The sequence below is a fragment of the Bos indicus x Bos taurus genome, chromosome 6, assembly GCF_003369695.1.
Source record: "Bos indicus x Bos taurus breed Angus x Brahman F1 hybrid chromosome 6, Bos_hybrid_MaternalHap_v2.0, whole genome shotgun sequence".
Classification (NCBI taxonomy): domain Eukaryota; kingdom Metazoa; phylum Chordata; class Mammalia; order Artiodactyla; family Bovidae; genus Bos; species Bos indicus x Bos taurus.
In genome coordinates, this window is record NC_040081.1 from 24,523,935 (window position 1) to 24,551,741 (window position 27,807).

Here is a 27,807-nt window from a genome sequence, read left to right on the forward strand (position 1 = left end):
TATGAATTATAAGCAGTTATATGTAGATATGGACTTCTCTGTTGGCTCACATGGTAAAGAATCTGCCTACAAGGCTGTGGACCCAGGTTCAATGCCTGAGTTGGGAAGATTCCCTGGAGAAGGAAATGTATATCAATTCCAGTATTCTTACATGGAGAAATCCATGGACAGAGGACCTTGGCAGGCTATAGTCAATGGGGTTGCAAAGACTCAGACACAACTGAGCAACTAATACTTTCTTTTTCTTTTCTATATGTAGATACGACATTCAATTTTATATAATAAACATACAAGAAAGGTAGTCACAGTTAGATGGACATGATTGATCAAGGTCAGAAGACATGTCCATTCATTTCATTCAATAGTGCAAAGGTTGTATGAATGGACAGCTGTGTTTAGTAATGCTAAGCATGAAGAAGAATTCACACCCAATATCTAAAACATGTAGGAGAGTAAAATTTCAACTGCCCACTGTAACATACCTGGTAAGATTCCAAGTTTAGTATAATCCCCTGCTAAATATACAGAAGGATATATTCAACCAATCACTGCTAACCGAGGCATTCAATCTTTGTTCTGTTCCATCACATATAGCACTAGCTAAGATTTTGAGTGATACATGGAGCCTGCCATGAAGGGTTACTAAAGACTAGTCAATATAATAAATAACTATAATAACTCCAGCAGTCATATAGTGTCAGTGATAAGCCTCAGATAACCTTACATTAGGATCAGAGGAGGGAAAGAATTTTTTTCCCTTTATCTGTGGTAGCATACACTGGGTGAGATAAAAGCAATTTAAGAAAGACGAGAAACAGTTTCATGAAAAAAGTGGTCTTCTAGCTGCCAGATTTTTGTGCCTACTTGATTTTTTAGCTCTGAGTTCAGAGCTAATGAGGATATGGAAAGACCCACTAAAAAGTGATGAAAGACTGTTTATTCCCTGGAGATATATGCAGACATTGTGTGTGGCCATTACAACAATTTAAAGCAATGATAGAATTCACTTTTGTTTAGCCTTATCATTTTCCCACAGACAGGCAGAGCTAATAACTTGTCCTTGAAAATTAACCTTTTGATTTCTTTGTAAGAGATGTCAGCTCAAAGAAAAATGGACCAATATGCCTCAATATATTGGGAAAGGAATAAACCATTTGCCCATAATTTCCTGAAAATACAACTATATTTGTCCAGGTTTTCCACAGAAGCAGAACAAAGAGAATATACATATATAAATATGTATTTATATAAACATATGGAAATCTCTAAAGAGATGTATTATAAAGAATTGGCTCAATGTATTACAGAGTCTGAGAAGTCCTGAGACCTCACTTGGCAAACGAGATCCAGAAGCAGGGAATGCATGGTGCACTTCTAGTCCCAGTCCAAAGTGCTGAGACCAGAAGAGCAGATGCTGTAAGTTCCAGGCTGGAAGCTGGAAAGCTCAAGATCCAAGAGGAGACAATAGCTCAGTTCAAAGGCACGGAAACACTGATATCCCAGCTCAAGGCAACCAGGCAGAAAGAATTGCTTCTTACTCCAGGAAGCCTTTCTGTTTGCGTGTGTGTGCGCATGCTCAGTCATGTCCATCTCTTTGCGCCCCCGTACAGGCCTCCAACTGATTGGATGAGAGCCACCCTAATAGAGGTCATATATTTCACTCATCTACTGATCTGAATATTAATCTCATCCAAAAACACATTCACAGGCACACCCAGAATAATGCTTGACCAATACCTGAGAGGCAAGTTCAATCCCTGGGTTGGGAAAAATCCCCTGGAGAAGGAAATGGCAACCTGCTCCAGTATTCTTGCCTGGGAAATTCCATGGACAGAAGAGCTTGTTGGGCTATAGTCCATGGGGTCACAAAGAGTCAGGTAAAACTTTGTGACTAAACAACCATATCAAATATCTGAGAACCCCATAGCCAAGTCAACACAAAAAATTAATCATCACAGCATTCTCATTGTGACCAGCACAGCTTGCAAAAAATTTTATTGTACACATCTTTCATTTCTCAACTGTGTTTCAGGACCTCAGTTGTTTTTTAGACATTAACTTTTTTATGGAAAATCAGAAGCTAGTACAGACAACTGCCATCAAAATTGACTACTGGCCTTTGGAAAGGAGGATTCTCTGTCGTGATTCATTCATCATGCTTGAATGAACAAGCACAGGCATTCTTATGCAATGCCTGGAGTTGGTTACTGGTAAATTCATATAATGTGAAACATGAACTATTTTATACAGAGGATTACTTACCTGAATATTCTAACTTTGAATGACAGAATCTTGATACTATTGTTCAGTTAGTAACAGTTCAGTTAGAATGTACTCAACAGTTCAGTTAGAATGTACTCAAACTAGAAATATAGCCATAGCAAATGATATCCTGAGTTGTTTTAGTAACTTGGAAATTTTATGATGTTTAAAAATTAGCTGTGAAAAAAATAACTCAGTTATGGAATGAGAAATAGAAATTAGCTTAGGGCCTGGCATAAGCTTCCACTTGGGAAATTATATGAACCTATAAATCTAGGTATGGCTAAGTGGTTTCTCCTCTGGTTCAAGGATCTGATAAGTCTCTGAGAAGTGCTCAACCCTGTTCTTGAGACTCTCTAGTCTACACTGAACGGTCATAAAAACTCACAATCTTGGACTTCCCTGGTGGCGCAGTGAATAAGAACCCACCTGCCAAAGCAGGGGCACAGGTTTGATCCTTGGTCCTGGAAGATTCCACATCCTATGAAGGAACTAAATCCCATATGCCACAACCACTGAGCCTGGGCTCTGGAGCCCATGAGCCGTGACTTCGGAAGCCTGCACCTAGAGCTGTGCTCTGCAACAAGAGAAGCCACCTCTATCAGAAGCCTCTGCATCACAGCAAAGATTATCCTCCTCTCACCACAACTAGAGAAAGTCTGAGAGCAGCAAGGAAAACCAAGAACAACTGAAAAACAAGCTAACAAACAAAAACCTCAATCTCAACTGATTGGCTAGCCAGCACTCACTTTAAGAACCGACACATTTCAACAATATTGCTAAGGATGTGAGCTCCTCCAGTAAACTCTACAACGTGCTCTCTGTTAATACATTAGGAAGAATTCTCTCTGTCTCCTTGTATGTTTCTGCAGAGTCTGGTCTAGCCACTGAAGAAAGAGAGGTTTAGTTTCTCTTGGTATAAAGAAACCTCTTGATTGGAGAATAAATTGAAATAGGTGATACTGCTGCTAAGTCGCTTCAGTCGTGTCCAACTCTGTGTGACCCCATAGACGGCAGCCCACCAGGCTCCCCCGTCCCTGGGATTCTCCAGGCAAGAACACTGGAGTGGGTTGCCATTTCCTTCTCCAGTGCATCAAAGTGAAAAGTGAAAGTGAAGTCGCTCAGTTGTGTCTGACCCTCAACGACCCCATGGACGGCAGCCTACTAGGCTCCTCCATCCATGGGATTTTCCAGGCAAGAGTACTGGAGTGGGGTGCCATTGCCTTCTCCAGAAATAGGTGATATTTCATGTAATAAAAATAAAGATGCACTTATAACTCATTGTTACTGAGCAGCAGCAGCTTAGGCAGCATAGAGTCGTGGTTGACAGACCAGAGTCTAGAGTCTGCATTCAAACCCTGGCTCTGTGTGACTTTGGGCAAATTATTTAAGCTCTCTGGGCTTTAGCTTCCATTATATGAAATGATAATGTTGTTAATATAGTAGTGAGTATAAAGCCCTTAGAACAATGCATGGCACATAGTGTCCCATCAGTTCAGTTGAGTTCAGTTCAGTCGCTCGGTCTTGTCCAACTTTTTGCAACCCCATGGACTGCAGCATGCCAGGATTCCCTGTCCATCATCAACTCGCAGAGCTTGCTCAAACTCATGTCCATTGAGTCGTGATGCCATCCAACCATCTCATCCTTTGTTGTCCCCTTCTCCTCCTGCCTTCAATTTCCCCCAGCATTAGAGTCTTTTAAAATGAGTCAGTTCTTCACATTAGGTGGCCAAATTATTGGAGTTTCAGCTTCAACATCAGTCCTTCCTTCCAGTGAATATTCAGGACTAATTTCCTTTAGGATGGACTGGTTGGATATCTTTGCAGTCTAAGGGACTCTCAAGAGTCTTCTCCAACAACCACAATTCAAAAGCATCAATTCTTCCATGCTCAGCTTTACAGTCCAACTCTCACATCCATACATCACTACTGGAAAAGTCATAGCATTGACTAGATGAACTTTTTTTGGCAAAATAATGTCTCTGCTTTATAATATGCTGTCTAGGCTAGTAATAGCTTTTCTTCCAAAGAGCAAGCATCTTTTAATTTCATGGCTGCAGTCATCATCTGCAGTGATTTTGGACCCCCCAAAAATAAAGTCTGACAGTGTTTCCATTGTTTCCCCATCTATTTGCCATGAAGTGATAGGACCAGATGCCATGATCTTCGTTTTCTGAATGTTGAGCTTTAAGCCAACTTTTTAACTCTCCTCTTTCACTTTCATGTAGATGCTCTTTAGTTCTTCATTTTCTCCCATGAGGGTGGTGTTACCTGTGTATCTGAGGTTATTGATATTTCTCCCAGCAATCTTAATTCCAGCTTGTACTTCATTTTGCATGATGTACTCTGCATATAGTTAAACAAGCAGGGTGACAATATACAGCCTTGACATACTCCTTTTCCTATTTGGAACCAGTCTGTTGTTCCATGTCCAGTTCTAACCATTGTTTTCTGACCTGCATACAGATTTCTCAAGAGGCAGGTCAGGTGGTCTGGGATTCCCATCTCTTGGAGAATTTTCCACAGTTTGTTGTGATCCACATAGTCAAAGGCTTTGGCATAGTCAATAAAGCAGAAGTAAATATTTTTTGGAACTCTGTTTTTTTAGTGATCCAATAGATGTTGGCAATTTGATCTCTGGTTCCTCTGCCTTTTCTAAAACCAGCTTGAATATCTGGAATTTCATGTTTCACATACTGTTGAAGCCTGGCTCGAAAATTTTGAGCATTACTTTGCTAGCATGTGAAATGAGTGCAATTGTGCAGTAGTTTGAGCATTATTTGGCATTGCCTTTCTTTGGGATTGGAATGAAAACTGACCTTTTCCAGTCCTGTGGCCACTGCTGAGTTTTTCAAATTTGCTGGCATATTGAGTGCAGCATTTTACAGAATCATCTTTTAGGATTTGAAATAGCTCAACTGGAATTCCATCACCTCCACTAGCTTTGTTCGTAGTGATGCTTTCTAAGGCTCACTTGACTTCACATTCCAGGATGTCTGGCTCTAGGTGAGTGATCACACCATCGTGATTATCTGGGTCATGAAGATCTTTTTTGTATAGTTCTTCTGTGTATTCTTGCCACCTCTTCTTAGTATCTTCTGCTTCTGTTAAGTCCATGCCATTTCTGTCCTGTATTGAGCCCATCTTTGCATGAAGTGTTCCCTTGGTATCTCTAATTTTCTTGAAGAGATCTCTAGTCTTTCCCATTCTATTGTCTTCCTCTGTTTCTTTGCACTGATCACAGAGGAAGGTTTTCTTATCTCTCCTTGCTATTCTTTGGAACTCTGCATTCAAGTGGGTATATCTTTACTTTTCTCCTTTGTTTTTCACTTCTCTTCTTTTCACAGCTATTTGTAAGGCCTCCTCAGACAGCCATTTGCTTTTTTGCCCTTCTTTTTCTTGGGGATGTTCTTGATCCCTGTCTCCTGTATAGTGTTACAAACCTCCATCCATAGTTCATCAGGCACTCTGTCTATCAGATCTAATCCCTTAAATCTATTACTCACTTCCACTGTATAATCATAAGGGATTTGATTTAGGTCATACCTGAATGGTCTAGTGATTTTCCCTACTTTCTTCATTCTAAGTCTGAATTTGGCAATAAGGGGTTCATGATCTGAGCCACAGTCAGCTCCCAGTCTTGTTTTTGCTGACTGTATAGAGCTTCTCCATCTTTGGATGCAAAGAACATAATCAGTCTGATTTTGGTGTTGAACATCTGGTGATGTCCATATGTAAAGTCTTCTCTTGTGTTGTTGGAAGAGGGTGTTTTCTATATCCAGTGCATTCTCTTGGCAAAACTCTATTAGCCTTTGCCCTGCTTCATTCTGTACTCCAAGGCCAAATTTGCCTGTTACTCCAGGTATTCTTGACTTCCTAGTTACATATTAAAAAGCTTCTCGATGTTTTCTGGTCATATTATCCAAATTGTGAATTTAAGGTAAGACAATGTATATATTTGGGGAGAGAGATGAGAATAGTCTAAAACTTTCAGAATGCTGCAAAAATTTCATTTATCTCATTGCTAATGATGCCGTTAGCAAGTAAAAGATGAAGTCAACTCACTTAAAATCTCTTGGTTGCATGGCTTTATGGAAAGGAAACGGAAAGGGTTTTGAGTCATGCTTGCCTTATGTTTTAGCTCTTCCACTTCTTGTCAGATGTGTTACCTCATCTCTGTGAGCCACAGTATCTCTATTTACAGTACAGAATAAAAATGTTTAAGAATAAGGTAAGTTAGTGTGTATGGAAGTAATTAGCACGGTCCATTTATTCTTTGTATATTTATATCATTTTCTGGAATATAATAACTATATTAAATCACAAAATAAAATATGTCCTCCTTATACATATATTTCTATGGTTACTTAAAGTAAACAAATCTCTAGTCATGGTTACTACTGGGTTACAGGGTGCTGTTACCTCTGGTTAGTTATGCTGATGACCCAAAGCAAAATGAAAGAAATTTGAGATAAATTGTTTTTGCATAGCTTAAAGAATACAAGTAGGTCAGAAAGTTAAGGTCTGATGAGAGAAAAAATTAATTTTTCTCATGTGAAGGCAGGAAAGTTTCCTTTAAATATTTTGCCCATTGAGTACATGAGGTGTTCCATTAAGGGTGAAAATGCAGACTAGCAAGGACAAAATCTGGCTTAAAAGGAACCCTGATGAAAAAAAAAGACTTAAAATCTTAGAGCTAAAAGTCACCTCGGGGCAGGGGGGAAAGAGTCAATTCTGAGAATCCCATACAGGCTATGCAGGTAAAGGAACAGCTGACTACAAAAGTAACATAATTTCAGAGAATCAAGAATAGAAGAATAGAGGAAATCTGTATTTTGTGAAGATAGTTTAACTCTGATATCAGAACTTGACATAAGTGACAAAACCACACACCAATTTTACCTACTACTCTTGGCATCAAAATCCTAACTTATTAAAATGCTAATTAATGATTTATGAATAGTTGCAGAGACATTTCCCATCTCTAAAAAAGCTTAGCTTTGCTTACATTTTTGTTCTTTTAAAGTAAGTCAGGTTCTTCAGTATAAGAAATGCTTGCTCCAGATGTTCTGTATATACAATGGAATATTACTCAACCATAAAATAATGAAACAATGTCATTTACCGAAACATGGATGGACCTAGGGATCATCATATTATGTGAAGTAAGTCAGATAGAAAGAGACAAATATCATATGGTATGATGTATATGTAGAATCTAAAAAAAAAAAAAGATACAAATGAACTTATCTACAGAACAGAAGTAGAGTCACAGATATAGGAAACAAACTTATGGTTACCAAAGGGACTAATGAAGGGTGTAGGGAGAGGTAAATTAGAAATTTGGGATTAACATGTACACACTCAGTTCAGTCGCTCAGTCGTGTCCGACTCTTTGCGACCCCATGAATCGCAGCACACCAGGCCTGCCTGTCCATCACCAACTCCCAGAATTCACCCAGACTCACGTCCATTGAGTCAGTGATGCCATCCAGCCATCTCATCCTCTGTCATCCCCTTCTCCTCCTGCCCCCAATCCCTCCCAGCATCAGAGTCTTTTCCAATGATTCAACTCTTTGCATGAGGTGGCCAAAGTACTGGAGTTTCAGCTTCAACATCATTCCTTCCAAAGAAATCCCAGGGCTGATCTCTTTCAGAATGGACTGGTTGGACAGTACTATATATAAAATAGGGAAACAACAAGGACCTACTGTGTAGCACAGGGAACTATACACAATATCTTGTAATGACCTGTAATAGGAAAGAATCTGAGAAAGAACATATATATATTTTTTGTTTGTAGGTGTATATAACTGAATCACTGTGCTGTACACTTGAGACTAACACAACATTGTAAATCAAACACATGTCAACATAAATAAATAAATGAAATTAGAGGAAAAGCATTAAAAAAATAAAAGTGACCTCAGGGATCATGTCAGCATACTGCCTTTCAAAACACAGGGTGGGACCAATTATACTCATAGCATTTATTGACTGAACTGCTGATGTGCCGCTTACCTATATAATAGATCATATTCCACTCTTATAATGAAAGCCTAGAGTAAACCGTGCTCTCCTTCCCTGAATGTCAGGATGCTCAGAATCAATTCTTACGGCCAACATCAGCAACCGTATTGATGCTTGGTATTAACTCTTAGAAGGAGCTTATTTGTTTCTCCATTTGCCATTGCTTCGATTTCTTATTTCTATTTTATTCATCTTATGCTATATATCATTACTTAACTAAAATTAAAAGTTTGAGAAAGCCATAAGGGACTCCTCCAGCTCAAGTCCCTCCTCAGAGAAGTCCATAGTTCCCAGGGGGAGGATTGCTTTCGTATCCTTGCCAGGCTCAACCACTGGCTGGGAGCTGCCTGCAGGAAGTATGAAACCAGTAAAAACACAAGGATGGAATTCAGAGAGCAAGTGGAGAACTTCAGTCAAAATTTATACTATCCGTAGTTCGCCTTTGATGACGCGCATTCTCGTAGTCATCAGAGAGCCCTGGGACAGCAATAAGGTGTTCTGTCTTAAAAACTTTCCATAATTTATCTAATAAGTCGCTTCAGTTGTGTCCAACTCTTTGCAACCATATGGACTGTAGCCCGCCAGGCTCCTCTGGCCATGGGATTCTCCAGACGAGAATACTGGAGTGAATTGCCATGCTGTCCTCCAGAGGATCTTCCCAACCCAGGGAGTGAACCTGCATCTCTTTTGTTTCCTGCATTGTCAGATGGGTTCTTTACCACCAGTGCCACCTGGCAAGAGCCAAATGTGTACCATAGTCAGATGCCAATAGGGTAAATTTGGATATGCATTATTACAATAGACTTGACTCTGCAGGTCTCTTTATTACAACAGAGTTTGTTCCAAGGGTCTCTACCTCAAACAGCCTCCTCCGAGTTCTAGCTTGAAGTTTGCAAACTAAATTTAAGTCATAACATATCAATAATCTGATATTGAATACAGTCAACAAAAGTAAATGTCTAAGAGCAAATTTATATCATCTAAGAGCACCATACACTCACATTTAAGTGTCTGCAGAGTCATATACTTTTATACTTAGAAAATCTGAGAAAATTAGGTAAATTGACTTTGCTTGAAAGTCACAACTCTCTAGGTGCCTAATCACAATTTACTTATACTACAAATATTATATTATTATACTGTTATAAAATAATCTGGGCTTCCCTGGTGGCTCAGATGGTAAAGAATCTGCCTGCTAATGCAGAACCCTGTGTTTGATCCCTGGGTCAGGAAGATACCCTGGAGAAGAGAATGGCAACCCACTCCAATATTCTTGCCTGGAGAATTCCATGGACAAAGGAGACTTATTGACTATAACCCGTGGGGTTGCAAGGAGTCGGACACCACTGAACAATTAACACTTTCACTTTCATAAAGTAATATATTAATATAATATAAATTAACATGTATATTAAACTTCTATATTCAGTTCAGTTCAGTAGCTCAGTCGTGTCCGACTCTTTGCCACCCCATGATTGCAGCATGCCAGGCCTCCCTGTCCATCATCAACTCCCGGAGTTCACTCAGACTTACGTCCATTGAGTCGGTGATGCCATCCAGCCATCTCATCCTCTGTCGTCCTCTTCTCCTCCTGCCCCCAATCCCTCCCAGCATCAGAGTCTTTTCCAATGAGTCAACTCTTCGCATGAGGTGGCCAAAGTACTGGAATTTCAGCTTCAGCATCATTCCTTCCAAAGAAATCCCAGGGCTGATCTCCTTTAGAATGGACTGGTTGGAGCTCCTTGCAGTCCAAGGAACTCTCAAGAGTCTTCTCCAACACCACAGTTCAAAAGCATCAATTCTTCAGTGCTCAGCCTTCTTCACAGTCCAACTCTCACATCCATACATAACCACAGGAAAAACCATAGCCTTGACTAGACGGACCTTTGTTGGCAAAGTAACGTCTCTGGTTTTGAATATGCTATTTAGGTTGGTCATCACTTTCCTTCCAAGGAGTAAGCATCTTTTAATATCATGGCGCAATCACCATCTGCAGTGATTTTGGAGCCCAAAAAATAAAATCTGACACTGTTTCCACTGTTTCCCCGTCTATTTCCCATGAAGTGATGGGACCGGTTGCCATGATCTTCATTTTCTGAATGTTGAGCTTTAAGCCAACTTTCTCACTCTCCACTTTCACTTTCAATTGCAGCACTGTTTATAATAGCCAGGACATGGAAGCAACCTAGATGTCCATCAGCAGATGAATGGATAAGAAAGCTGTGGTACATATACACAATGGAGTATTACTCAGCCATTAAAAATATTTCATTTGAATTAGTTCTAATGAGGTGGATGAAACTGGAGCCTATTATACAGAGTGAAGTAAGCCAGAAGGAAAAACACCAATACAGTATACTAATGCATATATATGGAATTTAGAAAGATGATAACAAAAACCCTGTGTACAAGACAGCAAAAGAGACACTGATGTATGGAACAGTCTTATGGACTCTGTGGGAGAGGGAGAGGGTGGGAAGATTTGGGAGAATGGCATTGAAACATGTAAAATATCATGTATGAAACGAGATGCCAGTCCAGGTTCAATGCACGATACTGGATGCTTGGGGCTAGTGCACTGGGATGACCCAGAGGGATGGTATGGGGAGGGAGGAGGGAGGAGGGAGGAGGGAGGAGGGTTCAGGATGGGGAGCACATGTATACCTGTGATGGATTCATTTTGATATTTGACAAAACTAATACAATTATGTAAAGTTTAAAAATAAAATAAAAAAAAAAGAGGCTTTTGAGTTCCTCTTCACTTTCTGCCGTAAGGGTGGTGTCATCTGCATATCTGAGGTTATTGATATTTCTCCCGGCAATCTTGATTCCAACTTGTGTTTCTTCCAGTTCAGCATTTCTCATGATGTAGTCTGCATAGAAGTTAAATAAGCAGGGTGACAATATACAGCCTTGACGTACTCCTTTTCCTATTTGGAACCAGTCTGTTGTTCCATGTCCAGTTCGAACTGTTGCTTCCTGACCTGCAAACAGATTTATCAAGAGGCAGGTCATGTGGTCTGGTATTCCCATCTCTTTCAGAATTGTCCACAGTTTATTGTGATCCACGCAATCAAAGGCATTGGCATAGTCAAGAAAGCAGAAATAGATGTTTTTCTGGAACTCTCTTGCTTTTTCAATGATCCAGCAGATATTGGCAATTTGATCTCTGATTCCTCTGCCTTTTCTAAAACCAGCTTGAACAACTGGAAGTTCACAGTTCACGTATTGCTGAAGCCTGGCTTGGAGAATTTTGAGCATTACTTTACTAGCGTGTGAGATGAGTGCAATTGTGTGGTAGTTTGAGCATTCTTTGGCATTGCCTTTCTTTGGGACTGGAATGAAAACTGACCTTTTCCAGTCCTGTGGCCACTGCTGAGTTTTCCAAATTTGCTGGCATATTGAGTGCAGCACTTTCACAGCATCATCTTTCAGGATTTGGAGTAGCTCAACTGGAATTCCATCACCTCCACTAGCTTTGTTCATAGTGATGCTTTCTAAGGCCCACTTGACTTCACATTCCAGGATGTCTGGCTCTAGGTCAGTGATGTAACCATCATGATTATCTGGGTCTTGAAGATCTTTTTTGTACAGTTCTTTTGTGTATTCTTGCCACCTCTTTTTAATATCTTCTGCTTCTGTTAGGTCCATACCATTTCTGTCCTTTATCAAGCCCATCTTTGCATGAAATGTCCCCTTGGTATCTCTAATTGTCTTGAAGAGATCTCTAGTCTTTCGCATTCTGTTGTTTTCCTCTATTTCTTTGCATTGATCACTGAGGAAGGCTTTCTTATCTCTTCTTGCTATTCTTTGGAACTCTGCATTCAGATGCTTATATCTTTCCTTTTCTCCTTTGCTTTTTGCTTCTCTTCTTTTCACGGCTATTTGTAAGGCCTCCTCAGACAGCCATTTTGCTTTTTTGCATTTCTTGTCCATGGGGATGGTCTTGAACCCTGTCTCCTGTACAATGTCACGAACCTCTGACCATAGTTCATCAGGCACTCTATCTATCAGATCTAGGCCCTTAAATCTATTTCTCACTTCCACTGTATAATCATAAGGGATATGATTTAGGTCATACCTGAATGGTCTAGTGGTTTTCCCTACTTTCTTCAATTTCAGTCTGAATTTGGCAATAAGGAGTTCATGATCTGAGCCACAGTCAGCTCCTGGTCTTGTTTTTTTGACTGTATAGAGCTTCTCTCCAAGGCAGGGGCAGCGGCCGAGAGGAGCTACCCAAACTTCTATATTAACTATATATATAATTAACATACTAGTATCAACACTTCTAAAGAATTTTAATTTATTTTTACTCATTTAATTTTCACAACACTATGATGAAGAAAAATTATAATCACCATGTTTTTATTTTGAAATCCAATTTTATTATTGATTTTTCTGATCACAGAAATAGCACATACTCATAGTAAATATTTTTAAAATAACCTAGGTTTAGAGAAGTATATAATATTGTAAATAGTTAAAATACTCCATAAATGTTATCACTTATTCTCAGAATAATTTTTAACATGTGATATATCTTCTTGCATATTTTTATATTCTTTGGTAACATTACTAATATTGATATTTTATCAAATGCAAGATTAGAGTACATGTATTTTTAAACTCATATTTTTCACTTCAGTCAGTTCTGTTCAGTAGCTCAGTCGTCTCCAACTCTTTGTGATTCCATGAATTGCAGCACACCAGGCCTCCCTGTCCATCACCAACCAGCAGAGTTCACTCAAACTCATGTCCATCAAGTCGATGATGCCATCCAGCCATCTCATCCTCTGTCGTCCCCTTCTCCTCCTGCCCCGAATCCCTCCCAGCACAGAGACTTTTACAATGAGTCAACTCTTCGCATGAGGTGGCCAAAATATTGGAGTTTCTTCAGCTTTAGCATCAGTCCTTCCAAAGAACACCCAGGACTGATCTCCTTTAGAATGGACTGGTTGGATCTCCTTGCAGTCCAAGGGGCTCTCAAGAGTCTCCTCCAACACCACAGTTCAAAAGCATCAATTCTTCGGTGCTCAGCCTTCTTCACAGTCCAACTCTCACATCCATACATGACCACTGGAAAAACCATAGCCTTGACTAGATGGACCTTTGTTGGCAAAGTAATGTCTCTGCTTTTGAATATGCTATCTAGGTTGGTCATAACTTTCCTTCCAAGGAGTGAGTATCTTTTAATTTCATGGCTGCAATCACCATCTGCAGTGATTTTGGAGCCCCCAAAAATAAAGTCTGACACTGTTTCCACTGTTTCCCCATCTATTTCCCATGAAGTGATGGGACCAGATGCCATGATCTTCGTTTTCTGAATGTTGAACTTTAAACCAACTTTTTCAACTTTCCTCTTTCACTTTCATCAATAGGCTTTTCAGTTCCTCTTCACTTTCTGCCATAAGGGTGATGTCATCTGCATATCTGAGGTTATTGATATTTCTCCCGGCAATCTTGATTCCAGCTTGTGTTTCTTCCAGCCCAGCATTTCTCATGATGTACTCTGCATATAAGTTAAATAAGCAGGGTGACAATATAGAGCCTTGATGAACTCCTTTTCCTATTTGGAACCGGTTTGTTGTGGCATGTCCAGTTCTAACTGTTGCTTCCTGACTTGCATATAGGTTTCTCAAGGGGCAGGTTAGGTGCTATGGGATTCCCATCTCTTTCAGAATTGTCCACATTTATTTTGATCCACACAGTCAAAGGCTTTGGCATAGTCAATAAAGCAGAAATAGATGTTTTTCTGGAACTCTCTTGCTTTTTCAATGATCCAGAAGATATTGGCAATTTGATCTCTGATTCCTCTGCCTTTTCTAAAACCAGCTTGAACAACTGGAAGTTCACAGTTCACGTATTGCTGAAGCCTGGCTTGGAGAATTTTGAGCATTACTTTACTAGCGTGTGAGATGAGTGCAATTGTGCAGTAGTTTGAGCATTCTTTGGCATTGCCTTTCTTTGGGACTGGAATGAAAACTGACCTTTTCCAGTCCTGTGGCCACTGCTGAGTTTTCCAAATTTGCTGGCATATTGAGTGCAGCACTTTCACAGCATCATCTTTCAGGATTTGAAATATCTCAACTGGAATTCCATTACCTCCACTAACTTTGTTCATAGTGATGCTTTCTAAGGCCCACTTGACTTCAAATTCCAGGATGTCTGCCCTAAACATCTTTTTAGACGTGGAAACTCAGACACAGAGTTGAAGTGCCTTGCCTAAGATTCCACAGCAAGTAAGTGCTCAAGTCACATTTGAGCCCAGGGGCTCAGTCTTCAGAATTGTGCTCTTATCCATCCACTGCACGTCTCTTGTACCTCCTCTGCTGATATTGCTTTAGGAGTAATGTGGGATAGTAAGAGTCTCAGTGAGATCCACAAAAGTTATCAGCTCTGCATGTATCATGGCTCCCTCCATCTTAATTGCAGAAAGAATCACAGTAAACTGACAATTTATGAATTCAGCCAAGACCTGTCATTTTATCAGTGTGTTCATGCTAATGGACAGGGTTTCTCAAATTATAAGTTAATTCCCTTTAAGTGGGTCATGACTAATATTTTTTAAAAAGAAGTAAAAGAGTTTAGAAAACACAAGAAGGCATTCAGTGTAATAGAGGTGAAGTGTGTTTGTGTGTATGTGTGTGTATGTGTTGATTTTTTAACTAAAGGTAGTGGTTATAAGAAAAAAATTAAATATTTATTCAAGGAGCCAACATATCCCCTTTTAAAAATATTAATTCTAGGGACTTCTGTGGTGGTCTAGTGGTTACGAATCTGCCTTCCAATGCAGGGGATTCAGGTTTAATCCCTGGTTTGCCAACTAAAATCCCACATGCCACAGAGTGGGGCAACTACTGAGCCCCTGTGCCATGTGCCAAATAAATATTTTTTAAAAAGGAGTTAACCCTATTGCCCACCTGTGGATCATTAGCAATAACAGCACTGGATACTACTACTACTACTAAGTCTCTTCAGTTGTGTCCAACTCTGTGTGACCCCATGGACTGCAGCCCACCAGGCTTCTCTGACCATGGGATTCTCCAGGCAAGAACACTGGAGTGGGTTGCCATTTCCTTCTCCAATGCATGAAAGTGGAAAGTGGAATTGAAGTCGCTCAGTCATGTCCGACCCTTAGCGGCCCCATGGACTGCAGCCTACCAGGCTCCTCCATCCATGGGATTTTCCAGGCAAGAGTACTGGAGTGGGGTGCCATTGCCTTCTCCCAATGGCACTGGATAGTCAACACATTTTAAGTAGAAAAGCTTGGAGTTTCATCTGATCCAGATATATTATACTCAGAACTGTAGCCACCACTTAGCCTGCCTATGAGAAGGTAATAAGGTAGAATGTGGAGTGTTGAAAATTAATCCTTGGGAAATCCCAGGAGGATTAATGCCTTTGGTTATTTAATCAGCCATCTTATTCTCTACCAACACAACCAAAAGAGCATTCATCTTTACTAGAACACTTGACACTGGTAAAAGCAGCTAAGTACCAAGCTTTCAGCTATTTCCTACTCTTATCTTTAAAATTCCTTTTTCTGCCTGCTCAGTGCACTAGCCTGACATTTTTCTTTGTTCTTATGGGCATATATCTAGCTTCCTCCCACAGATCTCTTGCATAGAAAGAACTGTACAGACTCTTAACATTTTTCTTCCCCCACGGATGTCAGAAATGCATAAGCATGCAGTGCGTGCTGGGCTGTGGGTGGCAAAGAGAGAAAGATCCCAGGCAGTCACAGGCAACATCTATTTCTTTTATGTACTTGTACATGATCTTCATATTCCTAAGGGGCCATAATTAGATGACTCTTACATCATCTGAGCAGTCAGTTATACTTTATTGCACACCCACTGTGGTCAGAACTCCATGTGAATGGTGGGAATGATGGCCCTCACACTCCAGGAACGTGCAATGCACTATAGAGACAAGGCAAACACGTGTGATTAAAAGATACTACTTCATACTTGAAGAAAAATAGAATGATTTTTCAAAATCTTTTCCAGATACAAATTACATTTTATTACAGATTCATGAGAATAAATGCTGTACACTTAGAAAACATTTAATTATCTATATTTCCTTGAAATTTATTGAGATTTATGAATTTTGAATAATGCATTTTTATTTATTATTTTTTTGTTTGAGTCATTCTGATGAAAGATGGCAGATATTCACCCAAGCCAACAAATAATAACAATCTAAAAATAATATTTTCCATGGAAAAAAAGAGCAGTGGACATGCATCCAAGCAGCAGTCGCTCTGGAGAAACCAAACGAGTATAAATCACTGCTGAGCTTTCAAGATAAAAATGAAGGGATCTTCCATCATTTTTTCCCCCAGTTCTTCCAGTCAGAGCCTCCATTGCAGTCTTTCTCCTTGACCACTAAAGAACACTATAAACTGCATTTCTGTTCACTTTAAGTATTTATAATAATAAAAAAAATCAGTATCACTCAAAGTTGTAATATCTAAAATGTGACCAATGCTTTTGCATTGATTTGCATCCCGTCCCCTGGTGGCTCAGACAGTAAACAGTCTGCCTGAAATGCAGGAGACTGGGATTTGATTCCCCAGTCAGGAAGAACCCCTGGAGGAGGAAATGGGCAACCTACTCCAGTATCTTGTATCTTGCCTAGAGAATTCCATGGACAAGGGAACCTGGTGGGCTACACTCCATAGGGTCACAAAGCGCTGGACACGACTAAGGGCTTCCCTAGTAGCTCAGACTTAGCAGCAGCAGCAGCAGTAGCTCACATGGTAAAGAATCTGCCTGCAATGCAGGAGACCCAGGTTCGATCCCTGAGTCAGGAAGATCCCCTGGAGAAAGAAATGGCAACCTACTCCAGTACTCTTGCTTGGAGAATTCCATGGACGGGGGAGCCTGGTGGGCTCAGTTCATGGGATCTCAAAGAGTCAGACACAACTGGGTGACTAACTTTCAACTTTCACTTTTCAAGAGACTTACACCTCTTACAGTAGGTGATATGGGCTATAGTCTAAAATGATAAACTTGTTCAAGTTTTATTTCTGGCCAGTTCTTGAAGATATAATACTAACACCCAGGCTTTGTCATGCCAAATTTAATCATCTATACAGGAGGAACACATGATTTAATGTACAGTTGTTTGTATCCCATTATTCAGTGATAAACGGTTTTTACAGATCATCCAAAATGCCAACGTTTTGAATCTGCAAAGAAATCCAGAAAGAAAAGTAAATAATATAATCTGACTCTGACTCTAGATTTATTATTTTCCTACAGTTAACACTTCACCACCAGAAGCATCATCTTTCAGAACCGCTACATTATCCTCAATATCAGTTACAAGTGCAGAAAACATCTCCCCGTCTCAAGGTATGAATTCTGTGTGCATGAGAGGAAGCTTGCTTTGCTTGACTACTCCTCACCAAGAAAATGTCACCAATTTAAAAAAACAGACTACTGAGATATAACTGATAGAGAAAACCAGACTGCACATTCTCAGAACGGGAGGGGGCATGAGGAGACTTTTGGAGGGGATGGCTGTGTCTGTTACCTTGATTGTGGGGATGGCTTCACGGGTATGTGCTTGTGTCCAAACTCTTCAGACTGTATACATTAACTCCCTACCAATCTCAAGTCATAACACAGGACTCTTTCAGAATGAGATAAAATGTTTTCACTCGAAGCTTCATACCTATCCATCACAGAGGCTACCTACATAGAGAGTGGGGAGGTGAGGGAAGGCTTATGAGGACTGGCACACATTAACCTAAGCTGACATTTTTTTTCTTAAAATAGTAGGCCTTGAGAATGCAAAAAATGCAAGTGCTTCTACAACCAGCCCCTCTTATTCCAGTGAGTAACACATATATCTTCATTCAATGCAGTAAGTAGATCTGCAGAATGTTTGAATGTCACCAGTAAGGGAAAGGATTCAACTATAAACAGCCTTTTCTCAACTTTACTTAACCTGCAATCCCATTATAATCCCATATAACTGCTTCGAAAGTTTTCTTCTATTGAATCTTGTTTTAATAAATACACTTTGAGCATTTTTTCCCTTACTTTGCTGCTGCTGCTGCTGCTAAGTCACTTCAGTCGTGCCCAACTCTGTGCGACCCCATTGATGGCAGCCCACCAGGCTCCCCCGTCCCTGGGATTCTCCAGGCAAGAACACTGGAGTGGGTTGCCATTTCCTTCTCCAGTGCATGAAAGTGAAAAGTGAAAGTGAAGTCGCTCAGTCGTGTCCAACTCTTAACGACCCCATGGACTGCAGCCCACCAGGCTCCTTCCTTACCTTAGTGCCAAGCAATTACCACCAGAGGTCACAGTGAATTGATGGGGCTAGCCTCAAATAAGCCAAAATGCACAGGCAGAGATCTCCATAAAAATGAAAATTCACCTTTACAGAACTTTATCTTAATGTCAAAAACAGCCTTTTAAGAAATTCTCCATTTTAGCAAAAACATATATATATAATCTTATAACATACTGTATATACTAACACTGAATAGAGAGGATATTCATGAATTTCCCTGGAAGTTAAGAATAAGATGAATATATATATATATGCAGCTGTGATGAAAAAAGATTGTCTTAGGTTTAGGTAAAGTCATCCCATTCAAGAAGTCAGCACCGCATTTATGGAGCTGCCGTGTCATGGCATCTTTATTTCAGGATGCACTAGTGACCACATGCAAGATCTAATATGAACCCAGCAAGACCTGCTTAAAACAATTATTTAACCATAACAGTGAAGTGTAACCCACCCTACAAATGAATTGCAGAGCTATTCTCAACCCCTGATAAATATAAGCATTACATATGCAAGTAGATGAGAACACCTGACTAGTAACTGTAACTTCTGTATCTCTACTTAAATTCCTGTGACAGCTTTTTCCTTTCATCACTCTTGTTTTAACCTGGGAAATCACTGCCAGACAAGAAGGCAAATTCTAAAACACACAGCAAAACCCCTCTCTTAATAAGAACAGGAAAAACTCACCCTAATTACTACGGCAGCAGCACCACGCCCACAAGTAGACATTCATAAATACACACATATTTCTTAGACCACGTTGTTGCACTGTAATATCCATTTATATTCAGTTATGTTCTAATTTTCAGATATTATTACATAAAGATATTTGTGATTTTCTTAGGAAGTCAGCTTTATGACCAGAGTATTTTCAATAGAACCAGTAAGAGATATATCTTGTTTTCTTTTAGTTTTATTGAGATACAATTGACATACAACATTGTATAAGCTTAAACGGTACTTACATCATAAAACTTATCACAATAGTAAACATCTATCATCTCATATAGATATAAAATTAAAGAAATATAAAAATATTGTGATGAGAATTCAAGATTTTGTTACTCTCTTAACTTTCATATATAACATTTGTTGTCTTTCAGTCACTTAGTCGTGTCCAACTCTTTGTGACCCCATGGACTGCAGCTCGCCAGGCTTCCCTGTCCTTCACCGTCTCTCAGAGCTTGTTCAAACTCATGTTCTTTGAGTCAGTGATGCCATCCAACCATCTCGTCCTCTGTCATCCCTTTCTCCTCCTGCCTTCACTCTTTCCCAGCATCAGGGTCTTTTCTAATACGTCAGCGCTTTGCATCAGATGGCCAAAATGTTGGAGCTTCAGTTTCAGCATCAGTCCTTCTAATGAATATTCATACCTACAGCAGTGAATATATAACATACAACAGTGTTAATTATTAATATATTTAGCAAGTTGTACATTATATCCCTAGTACTTTTTATCTTCTAATTAGAAGTTTGTGCTTTTGACTCCCTTCATCCAAACTATACATTAGTAGCCTCAATGTAAAGTAGCGAAGAATATAAAGCATGCGTATGTGTCTGGTTCTAAGGGACATCGTCTGTGTGGTCAGTCTCCCATTTCCTCATTCCTTCAGTCACCAAGAGAGTCTTCCTTAGATTTGGAGTTTTATTTCAGAAAGGCTACAAGACTGACATCAAGTGGGTACATCAGAAATAACAACTAAAGCATAACCCATGAATCAGATATATCTTCTTTGCTTAAAATGTAATGTTTTTAATAGAATGATGTTTAAAGAAGAAAGGAAGCATGCATGCTTTCTCTCAGTTCATAAACCATGTGTTGTGAGATTCAATACCCACTGTAACTGACAATGTCTCCAATACTTTTTAGGTATTATTTTGCCCATTGTTATTGCTTTGATTGTAATAACACTTTCAGTCTTCGTTCTGGTGGGTTTGTATCGAATGTGCTGGAAGACAGACCCAGGTAGGTAACCATGTTTTGTTTCATTTTGTTTTCCTAAAAGGAGAATATGGTTGCTCAGCCTAAACTTGAATTTAAACTCTTAGTGAGAGAGAGGAAATGTACGCAAGAACGAGATGCTATATTGGTTGATCACAGAAATACAAAGAAAGGGTAGGAATCAATTGAGTGCTGGTGAATGTAAGGAATTAACTACTAATGGTAGGTGGGGGCTTCCCTGGTGGCTCAGATGGTAAAAAAAAAAAATCTGCCTGCAATGCCAGAGACCTGAGTTCTATCCCTGGGTCGGGAAGATCCACTGGAGAAGGGAATGGCTACCCACTCCATCATTCTTGCCTGGGGAATTCCACGGACAGAAGAGCCTGGCAGCCTACAGTCCATGGGGTCACAGAGTCGGACACGACTGAGTGACTAACACTTTCACTAATGGCAGATATTATAGAATACAGGCACATTCTTTTTAACGAAAAAGCCCTAGTTTTGTGGCTGGTTGGGGAGTATGGTACTAAAGATGGCATAAAATGACATGCCTTAGCTATAGTGAAGACTTGTTCCATTACCATGTAACAGAATAAAGAGAAATACTGGGACCCATAATTTCCCTGTGGGACCCATAATTTCAAGAAGAGTGTTTTGTGTCTTATTTCCCTCTTGGGAGGCACAGCTTCCTTCCTATGAAGGTGTCTTCCAGGACTGTTGTGTTCTACTAATTTAATTAGTTCTTCCAGATTGAACACTATTGCCATTTTTAGAGGGATTCTAGTTCCACAATTCTTTGTGATCCTCCTTAATCTCTCCATTAGCAACGAAAAGTCTTGCTTCTTTCATTTGATATGACACGGCCTTCTTTTACATCCTCACTGTTTGTTTTCTTCTTTTTGCTGTTTCATCTTCTCCTCCCTGCTTCTTGAATATTTATGGCTCCCCTAATTGCATTTTATTTTAAAGTGTTTTTAAAAATAAACTTTTAACCTTAAGGATAGATTTAGGTTTACAGAAAAGTTGTGAAGATAGTTGCAGAGAGTTCCCTTAATAATAATTAATAATACCTTTATTATTAAACTCTTACATTAGTATGATATAATTGCCACAATTAACCAAAATTGATATATTATTAACTGAAATCCCCATTTTATTCAAATTACTTTCAATCTTTATTCAGTCTTTTTTTCTGTTCTAGGAACTTGAGCACTCTTCATTGGATGCTTGTCTAAATCCCCCTTCAGTTCCCAGAAACTCGCCTATGTTACCTTAAACTTTTATCTGTCTTCTCATTTCAGACACCTTCCTGGTTGTATTAATATAATGGAGCTCCATGTATTCTGCTTCATCCATGTTATTCCTTCTCCTAGATTGTCCAGCCCGCTGCTTAACTTTTATAATACACCTAATCACCTTCTTATTCATTAGGATTTACCTTAAAAGCAGATTTAATCTATATTTTTTAAACATCTCATCTCTTTAAGCAGAGTAGAGTGTTTTGACTCTGTAGAATTTGACTCTATAGATATTATTTATCACATTATAGTGTAGTTACTTCTGTATAAGCCTACTTCCTCTGCAAGTCAAACATCTTATTCTGTTTAGGCTGTTGTAACAAAAATGCTGTAGACTAGATGACTTAAACAACAAAAATTTAATTCTCACAGTTCTGGAGCCTAAGTTCAAGCAAAGCACCATCAGATTTGACGTCTGATGAACACACTCTTCCTGGTTTTTATACCTGCCTGTGTCTTCACGTGGGAGAAGGGACAACAGAACTCTCAGGGTCTTTTTAACAAGGGCACAAAGCCTTTCCTGAGGACTCTTCCCTCATGACCTAATTGCTTTCCAAAGGCCCAGCATCCTAATACCATTATATTGGGCATCAAGATTTAACATATGAATGTTAGACTAGACTAGACTAAGTCGCTCAGTCATGTCCGACTCTTTGCTACCCCATGGACTGTAGCCTACCAGGCTCCTCTGTCCATGGGATTTTCCGGGCAATAGTACTGGAGTGGATTGCCATTTTCTTCTCCAGGGGATCTTCCTGACCCAGGGATCGAACCCAGGTCTCCTGCATTGTAGACAGGCGCTTTACTGTCTGAGCCACCAGGGAAGTCTGAATGTTAGGGGAACACAAACTTTCAGTCCATAGCATCAGACAACCCCTCCAAGTCACAAACTACATATCACTCACGTTGCATTGTGGGTAACACAGAGCAGAGAGAGCCTTACTGAATCTTGTAAATTTTAGTGAAATAAAACCTTTCCTTTCCTCACTTTAATTCTAAATAGTTCCCTAATAGAACTCTACCTAAGACTCATAGACTGTTAAAAGAGTAAGAATCACTCATTTTTATAGCATATATGAGCCATGCTCTTTCTCGGTTGCCGTGTGGACAGCGTGCCCCAGGACACTAATGAACGCTGCTCCTGAGGCCAGTCCCTGACCCTGCAGGGTGTGGACAGCTTGGCGCCTGTGCCTGACAGTGCAAAGGGAAGTAACGAGATGAAAACAGCAGTGTTCATTTTAGCTCTTGCTGGAAAATAAGAAGAAAACAAATCAATGTCTTTCCCTTTGGGAGTTAAGTGAATAAACTTCTTAATAATGTCTGAACTATGTTTCCTCACTCAGTTTCCAGAGGGGAAGTAGCATTTTTATAAACCAGTTTGATTTCTCTAAGTTCCTAAACCACCAATCAGGAAATCAACCAATCAAGTGGAAAACAGAGAGTGCTGAGTATATAGAATAGGAAAAAAATTTGTAAAAATTTTGTGAAACTTTTTTTGTAAAAAAAAATTTTTGTAAAACTTTTACAAAGCAGCATTCATTTGTAAAAATACTGTGTACTGAAACACTGCTTTGCATAGGGAGATTTGTAAATAAATTATTTGAAAAGTTGGTGATGATGAACCATACCATTTAGGAAAAAAACGTGTAAGATTCCTACCACTATGGAATTATTCTGAAGACAGGGAGTAGTTTATAACCAAATTGGGCAGTTGGACAATTAGCCAAATCCATTTGATTGTTGTCAGCTTTGTTTTCTACACAGAATTTACAGCATTGTTACCTTAAATTAGCGCCATAAAACACCTGCAGTTAATCGCTCTTCAAGTATGTGGGTGAGACTTCATTAAGTTCAGAAAATTCGTAAACCCACTCTACTCTCTGGAAGCCAACATAAATCAGAGGTTTTTGTATGAAACTAAACTTACCTGGATAATGCTGACAGTAGTGTGAACCTTAACCCTACTGAGAATGGCATATATGCATGAAGTAATCTGCTGGTGTGCTTCTGTCTGCTAGTGAACCCATATTACAGTCTTCTAAGGAAAGATATTAAAGCAAGCATACAGGAAAATACCTGTTCATCCTGCAACAAGGCTATGAGCATTACAGGTGATATCATATGTAACAGTTATAGTGGGAATTTTTAAATATTGTTAAAACATTTAACTGATGGTAGGAAAGATGAAGTTAGATCTAGTTGGTAAACAGCATATGTTGGAGTATCTTAGCCAACGTGACAGAAATAGAAGTAGCCAAAACTTGAGTGGAAATCAAGGTCTTTATAAGATAATAATGGTCAAAGTCAGGAGAATGATATTCAAAGGCATATCCTGATGACCAGAGCTATCTTAGATGTGAAAGGAAATCTAAGAGATAAGAACCAGTAGCCATGGAATAAATCACAGCAAAATCAGGAAGAAAGCAAGGACTTTAAGCAATTCCATTAACTATTTTGACTAATAGGCCATAGATTAATGCAAGTTTTGACCAGCACCTCCTGCTCCAACGAGGCTATGGTCCTATGCAAAATGAATCACCCTGTGTTCACAGTCTAACCAAATGCTTGTGGAACAGCCTGGCAAAGCAGGTGGAAGATTAGCTGCAGTTAGTAGCCTCAGTGACATTTTTCAGGGTACTTTTGAGAGGCTGAATCCATGGGCTTCAGATGCAATTAGAAGCAATATCTGCCTTGTGGCTCACAACAGATATGGAGATTTGGGTCCCCAGAAAGAGCAACGTATAAAGAAAAGCCAAAAAATCAATTCTCAGTTCTGAAAAGGTAATTCAAGACTTTGAGGCTAATTTGTTTTCAGAGATATTGAAATAAATGGAGACAGGTTTTGGTGTCTGTGGAATGTGTGATAATAGATAATATTCCACACTGTGCTATGAAACGATAAGGTTAAAATCAGTCCAGAACCCAGTTCAGTGGAGTTGGCCTATTTGAGACTAGACCGTGAATGTATTAGCTGTGACTGAGGAATGAGTGGTAACCATCTCCGAGGAAATGATCAGTGGGACAAGGAATAGGGGGAGAGATTAAAAAGTTAAGAATTGGCTTTAGAAGCATCTTTGCATAGAAAGTGGCGGGAGTCTCAGGGTTTTTGTAGCCAAGCTGTTAGCAATTCTAATAACAATTTCCTCATCTCCTAGGCACACAGGAAAATGGAAATGAACAGTAAGTAACTCTGCATCATTTTTTTTTTTTTCTGGAAGCTCTATTTTTTACATAAGGAAAAGCATTGATCCTCTACTCATACTTTTGTTTTTTAAAGCGTTTGGGTAGAAGGTACAGTATCTGGGATTTGGCCACCTATTTGTCAGGGAGCTTTCTCTATTCAAAAGAGAAATCCCAACAACTAAAAGAGAAGATTCCTCTTAAGCTTGGATAAAGTGGTAAAATTACAAATAAAAAGTTGAAAAGGAAGATAGAGGAGTGAATACAGCCATGAGGAAAAAAATCATAGACAAACATATCTAGATTTTTAAAATAGCTTTCCCATAGAAATTTTCAATATGCTTCTCACAATTAGGTAAAATCGTGCCTACACCTTGAGAGAGCTCTGAGTGGCTTTACTTTAACAGCAAATGGTTACCCTGCTTGGGCTTGATTAAACAAACAAAGCGGTCCTTAGCAATCCAGTCAAGCGCTACAATCAAGATGCGGCAAAGAGACACACTATTTTAATGTCAAAACCAAATTCTGTGTTTTCTGTGTTGACCTGTCTTTATAGCCTGCTTAATTGTGGGTGTTTTTGTATATTCACTGGGTCATAAACTTTAAGAATAATGTCCCTATACCACCTGGCCTTCCAAATTTAAAGTATAGGTTCTTGAAATGTCCAAGGAGAGGAACTGGGGTTTGAAACTATTTTGAACTGAGAAGGGTTAGGTGGGAACTCTTGTTGAAATAGACAGTTCAGACACTACACCGCAATATCCACGATCCCATGAAAATGAATGTCCCCAGAACTCAGACCGGTCTAAAAGGTTTGGAAACTCTTCTATGTCTTCCTCCTCACAATTCAGAAATGAAGGCACGTGTAAAATGGACTCTGAGACAAGTGTTTCATATGACCCATTTTGACATTTAGTTTATCTGATGATCGTCACTGTAACAGAATGAGAGAGATTTATTGACTTGATTCCAGAAGTGAAAGTGCTTTAAAAGTTTGTGTCTGTATATGAAGAGACACAAGTTTTGCAACAGAAACACCTAAAAATATACATGTATATGTATTTTGTCTTTCTGTTTATATTATGTTTTCTTTGTTTCACAGATATGTAATACTAATTACTGTGGTATTAACTTAATGTTTTCTGTTTCAAATAGACCTCAGTCCGATAAAGAGAGTGTGAAGCTTCTCACTGTTAAGACAATTTCTCATGAGTCTGGTAAGCTCCCAATATGTTGATCAGATGAAAAATGGTTATTTCAAAATCTAACTTGAATTTTGTTTGTTACCACAATAAAAAAGCATAACTTCTTTAGAAATAATTATTAACCCCAAGAAATAAAGAAATTCTCCTATGAAGGAAAAGTGAGCCCTAGAAATATCATTTGGGATAAGATATTAGACTATCTGACTTTGATAGGTTGCATGTAGATGTATTCTAAAGAATGAGTGATGACTAGAGGCATTTTCTATCCTGCAGTAGTGGCAGAAAAAACATTAAGCATGCCACGGGTTTTTTTTTTTTAAGTATTGTTGTTTTGTTATTTTTGGTAATGGCTGTGTATAACCACTTGGAACTTGGATTCATCAATTAAAATGTAAATCATATCTTGTATCATTTCACATCATTTTAATTGAGCTTCTCAATGAGGACAAAATACAATTCTCTATTGATATAGTTTATATTTCTTTTTCCAGTTTCTTAGGTTTTGATTTTGTTTGGTTTGAAATGTAAAAAGTTTTTCAACATATAGATATGATTTGTATGAGTTATATTTGTATCAAGAATAATGAAAAATGGGATGCTAGATAGCTTTTAAAAATTAAAAAAAAGGCAAACTCCTTTTTTGTACTGAGTAGACCAAATATTTAAAACTCCAATATTTCAAAACAAGAAAATAAAAAGTAATTTTAGTTTTACAAAACAATCTAGGTGGCTCTAACAAATATCAAGTTATATCCAAGATACTTAAAATATTCAACCACCCAATTTTACCTATACAAAGTAGTCCCAGAATACATGTTATGTTAAAGTGAAAGATATCAGATGATAAACATTGTAAATATATTGCAGAAAACAATTTTGTAAAACAAAAGACTAAATATAGTCCCAATTCAAGAGCAAGATATCAAAGACTGATAGGGGTTCCAATTTCAGGTAGAGGATTCAAATTAGAACAAATTACAAACAAGAACTGAGAAGCAAGGGCACCCAAGATCTGCAGAGACATGGCCAAATCCCTCATGTGAGCATTTTCCTGAGACTTTCAGTGTTGTATCTTTCTGTTCTTTATTCCCACATTGTTTTCTTAAAGGTAACGATCTGAATGAGTGAAAGAGTAAAATTCATTCACAGGATACTTGGAAACCACTCACCAGTTTCTCCTAGCTATTCACCAGCTTTGACTAAGTAGCCAAGCCTATTCTGCTTGGTCAGGAAGGGACAGGCCAGAAGCCTGAAAGTGAACTAATCATGAGTAAGCTCATGGAGGATCTGGAGCGTGATCACACTGTTTATCAAGAAAAGTTCTCAGAATCTGCCTATATCTTGTAAGCTGCATCACAGTAATTTCATGCACTCTCCTTTATTTCTTGGGAAATTTAACCAAATTGCTCGGCAGCTTCTGGGGCTCTCCAAGCTCTGAGCTAGAAGCCCCTGGAGGGAAGCCCATAGCTGTTTCAGGGATGAGGGGGTTAGGATCAGGACCACCTGGTCTACCAGGGAAATGATAATTGACACCAGAATCAAGACTTTTGGAAGGGGAAATTGCCAGAGAACCTTGTGCTTC

At 39.1% G+C, this 27,807-nt stretch overlaps 1 protein-coding gene across 6 annotated transcripts in view; it reads left to right on the forward strand.

Annotated features, from left to right (window-relative positions):
• Window positions 1-27,807, forward strand: part of EMCN (endomucin) — a 128,138-nt gene that overhangs the window by 86,692 nt on the left and 13,639 nt on the right. For 5 of the 6 annotated variants that reach the window (XM_027543976.1, XM_027543978.1, XM_027543975.1 and 2 more), the window contains 5 exons: window positions 17,562-17,654; window positions 18,081-18,137; window positions 20,471-20,566; window positions 24,996-25,020; window positions 26,176-26,237. In XM_027543976.1, coding sequence (XP_027399777.1) covers window positions 17,562-17,654; window positions 18,081-18,137; window positions 20,471-20,566; window positions 24,996-25,020; window positions 26,176-26,237 — 333 coding nt within the window. The remainder of the gene's footprint in view (window positions 1-17,561; window positions 17,655-18,080; window positions 18,138-20,470; window positions 20,567-24,995; window positions 25,021-26,175; window positions 26,238-27,807) is intronic. The other variant, XM_027543977.1, reaches the window with a different exon arrangement.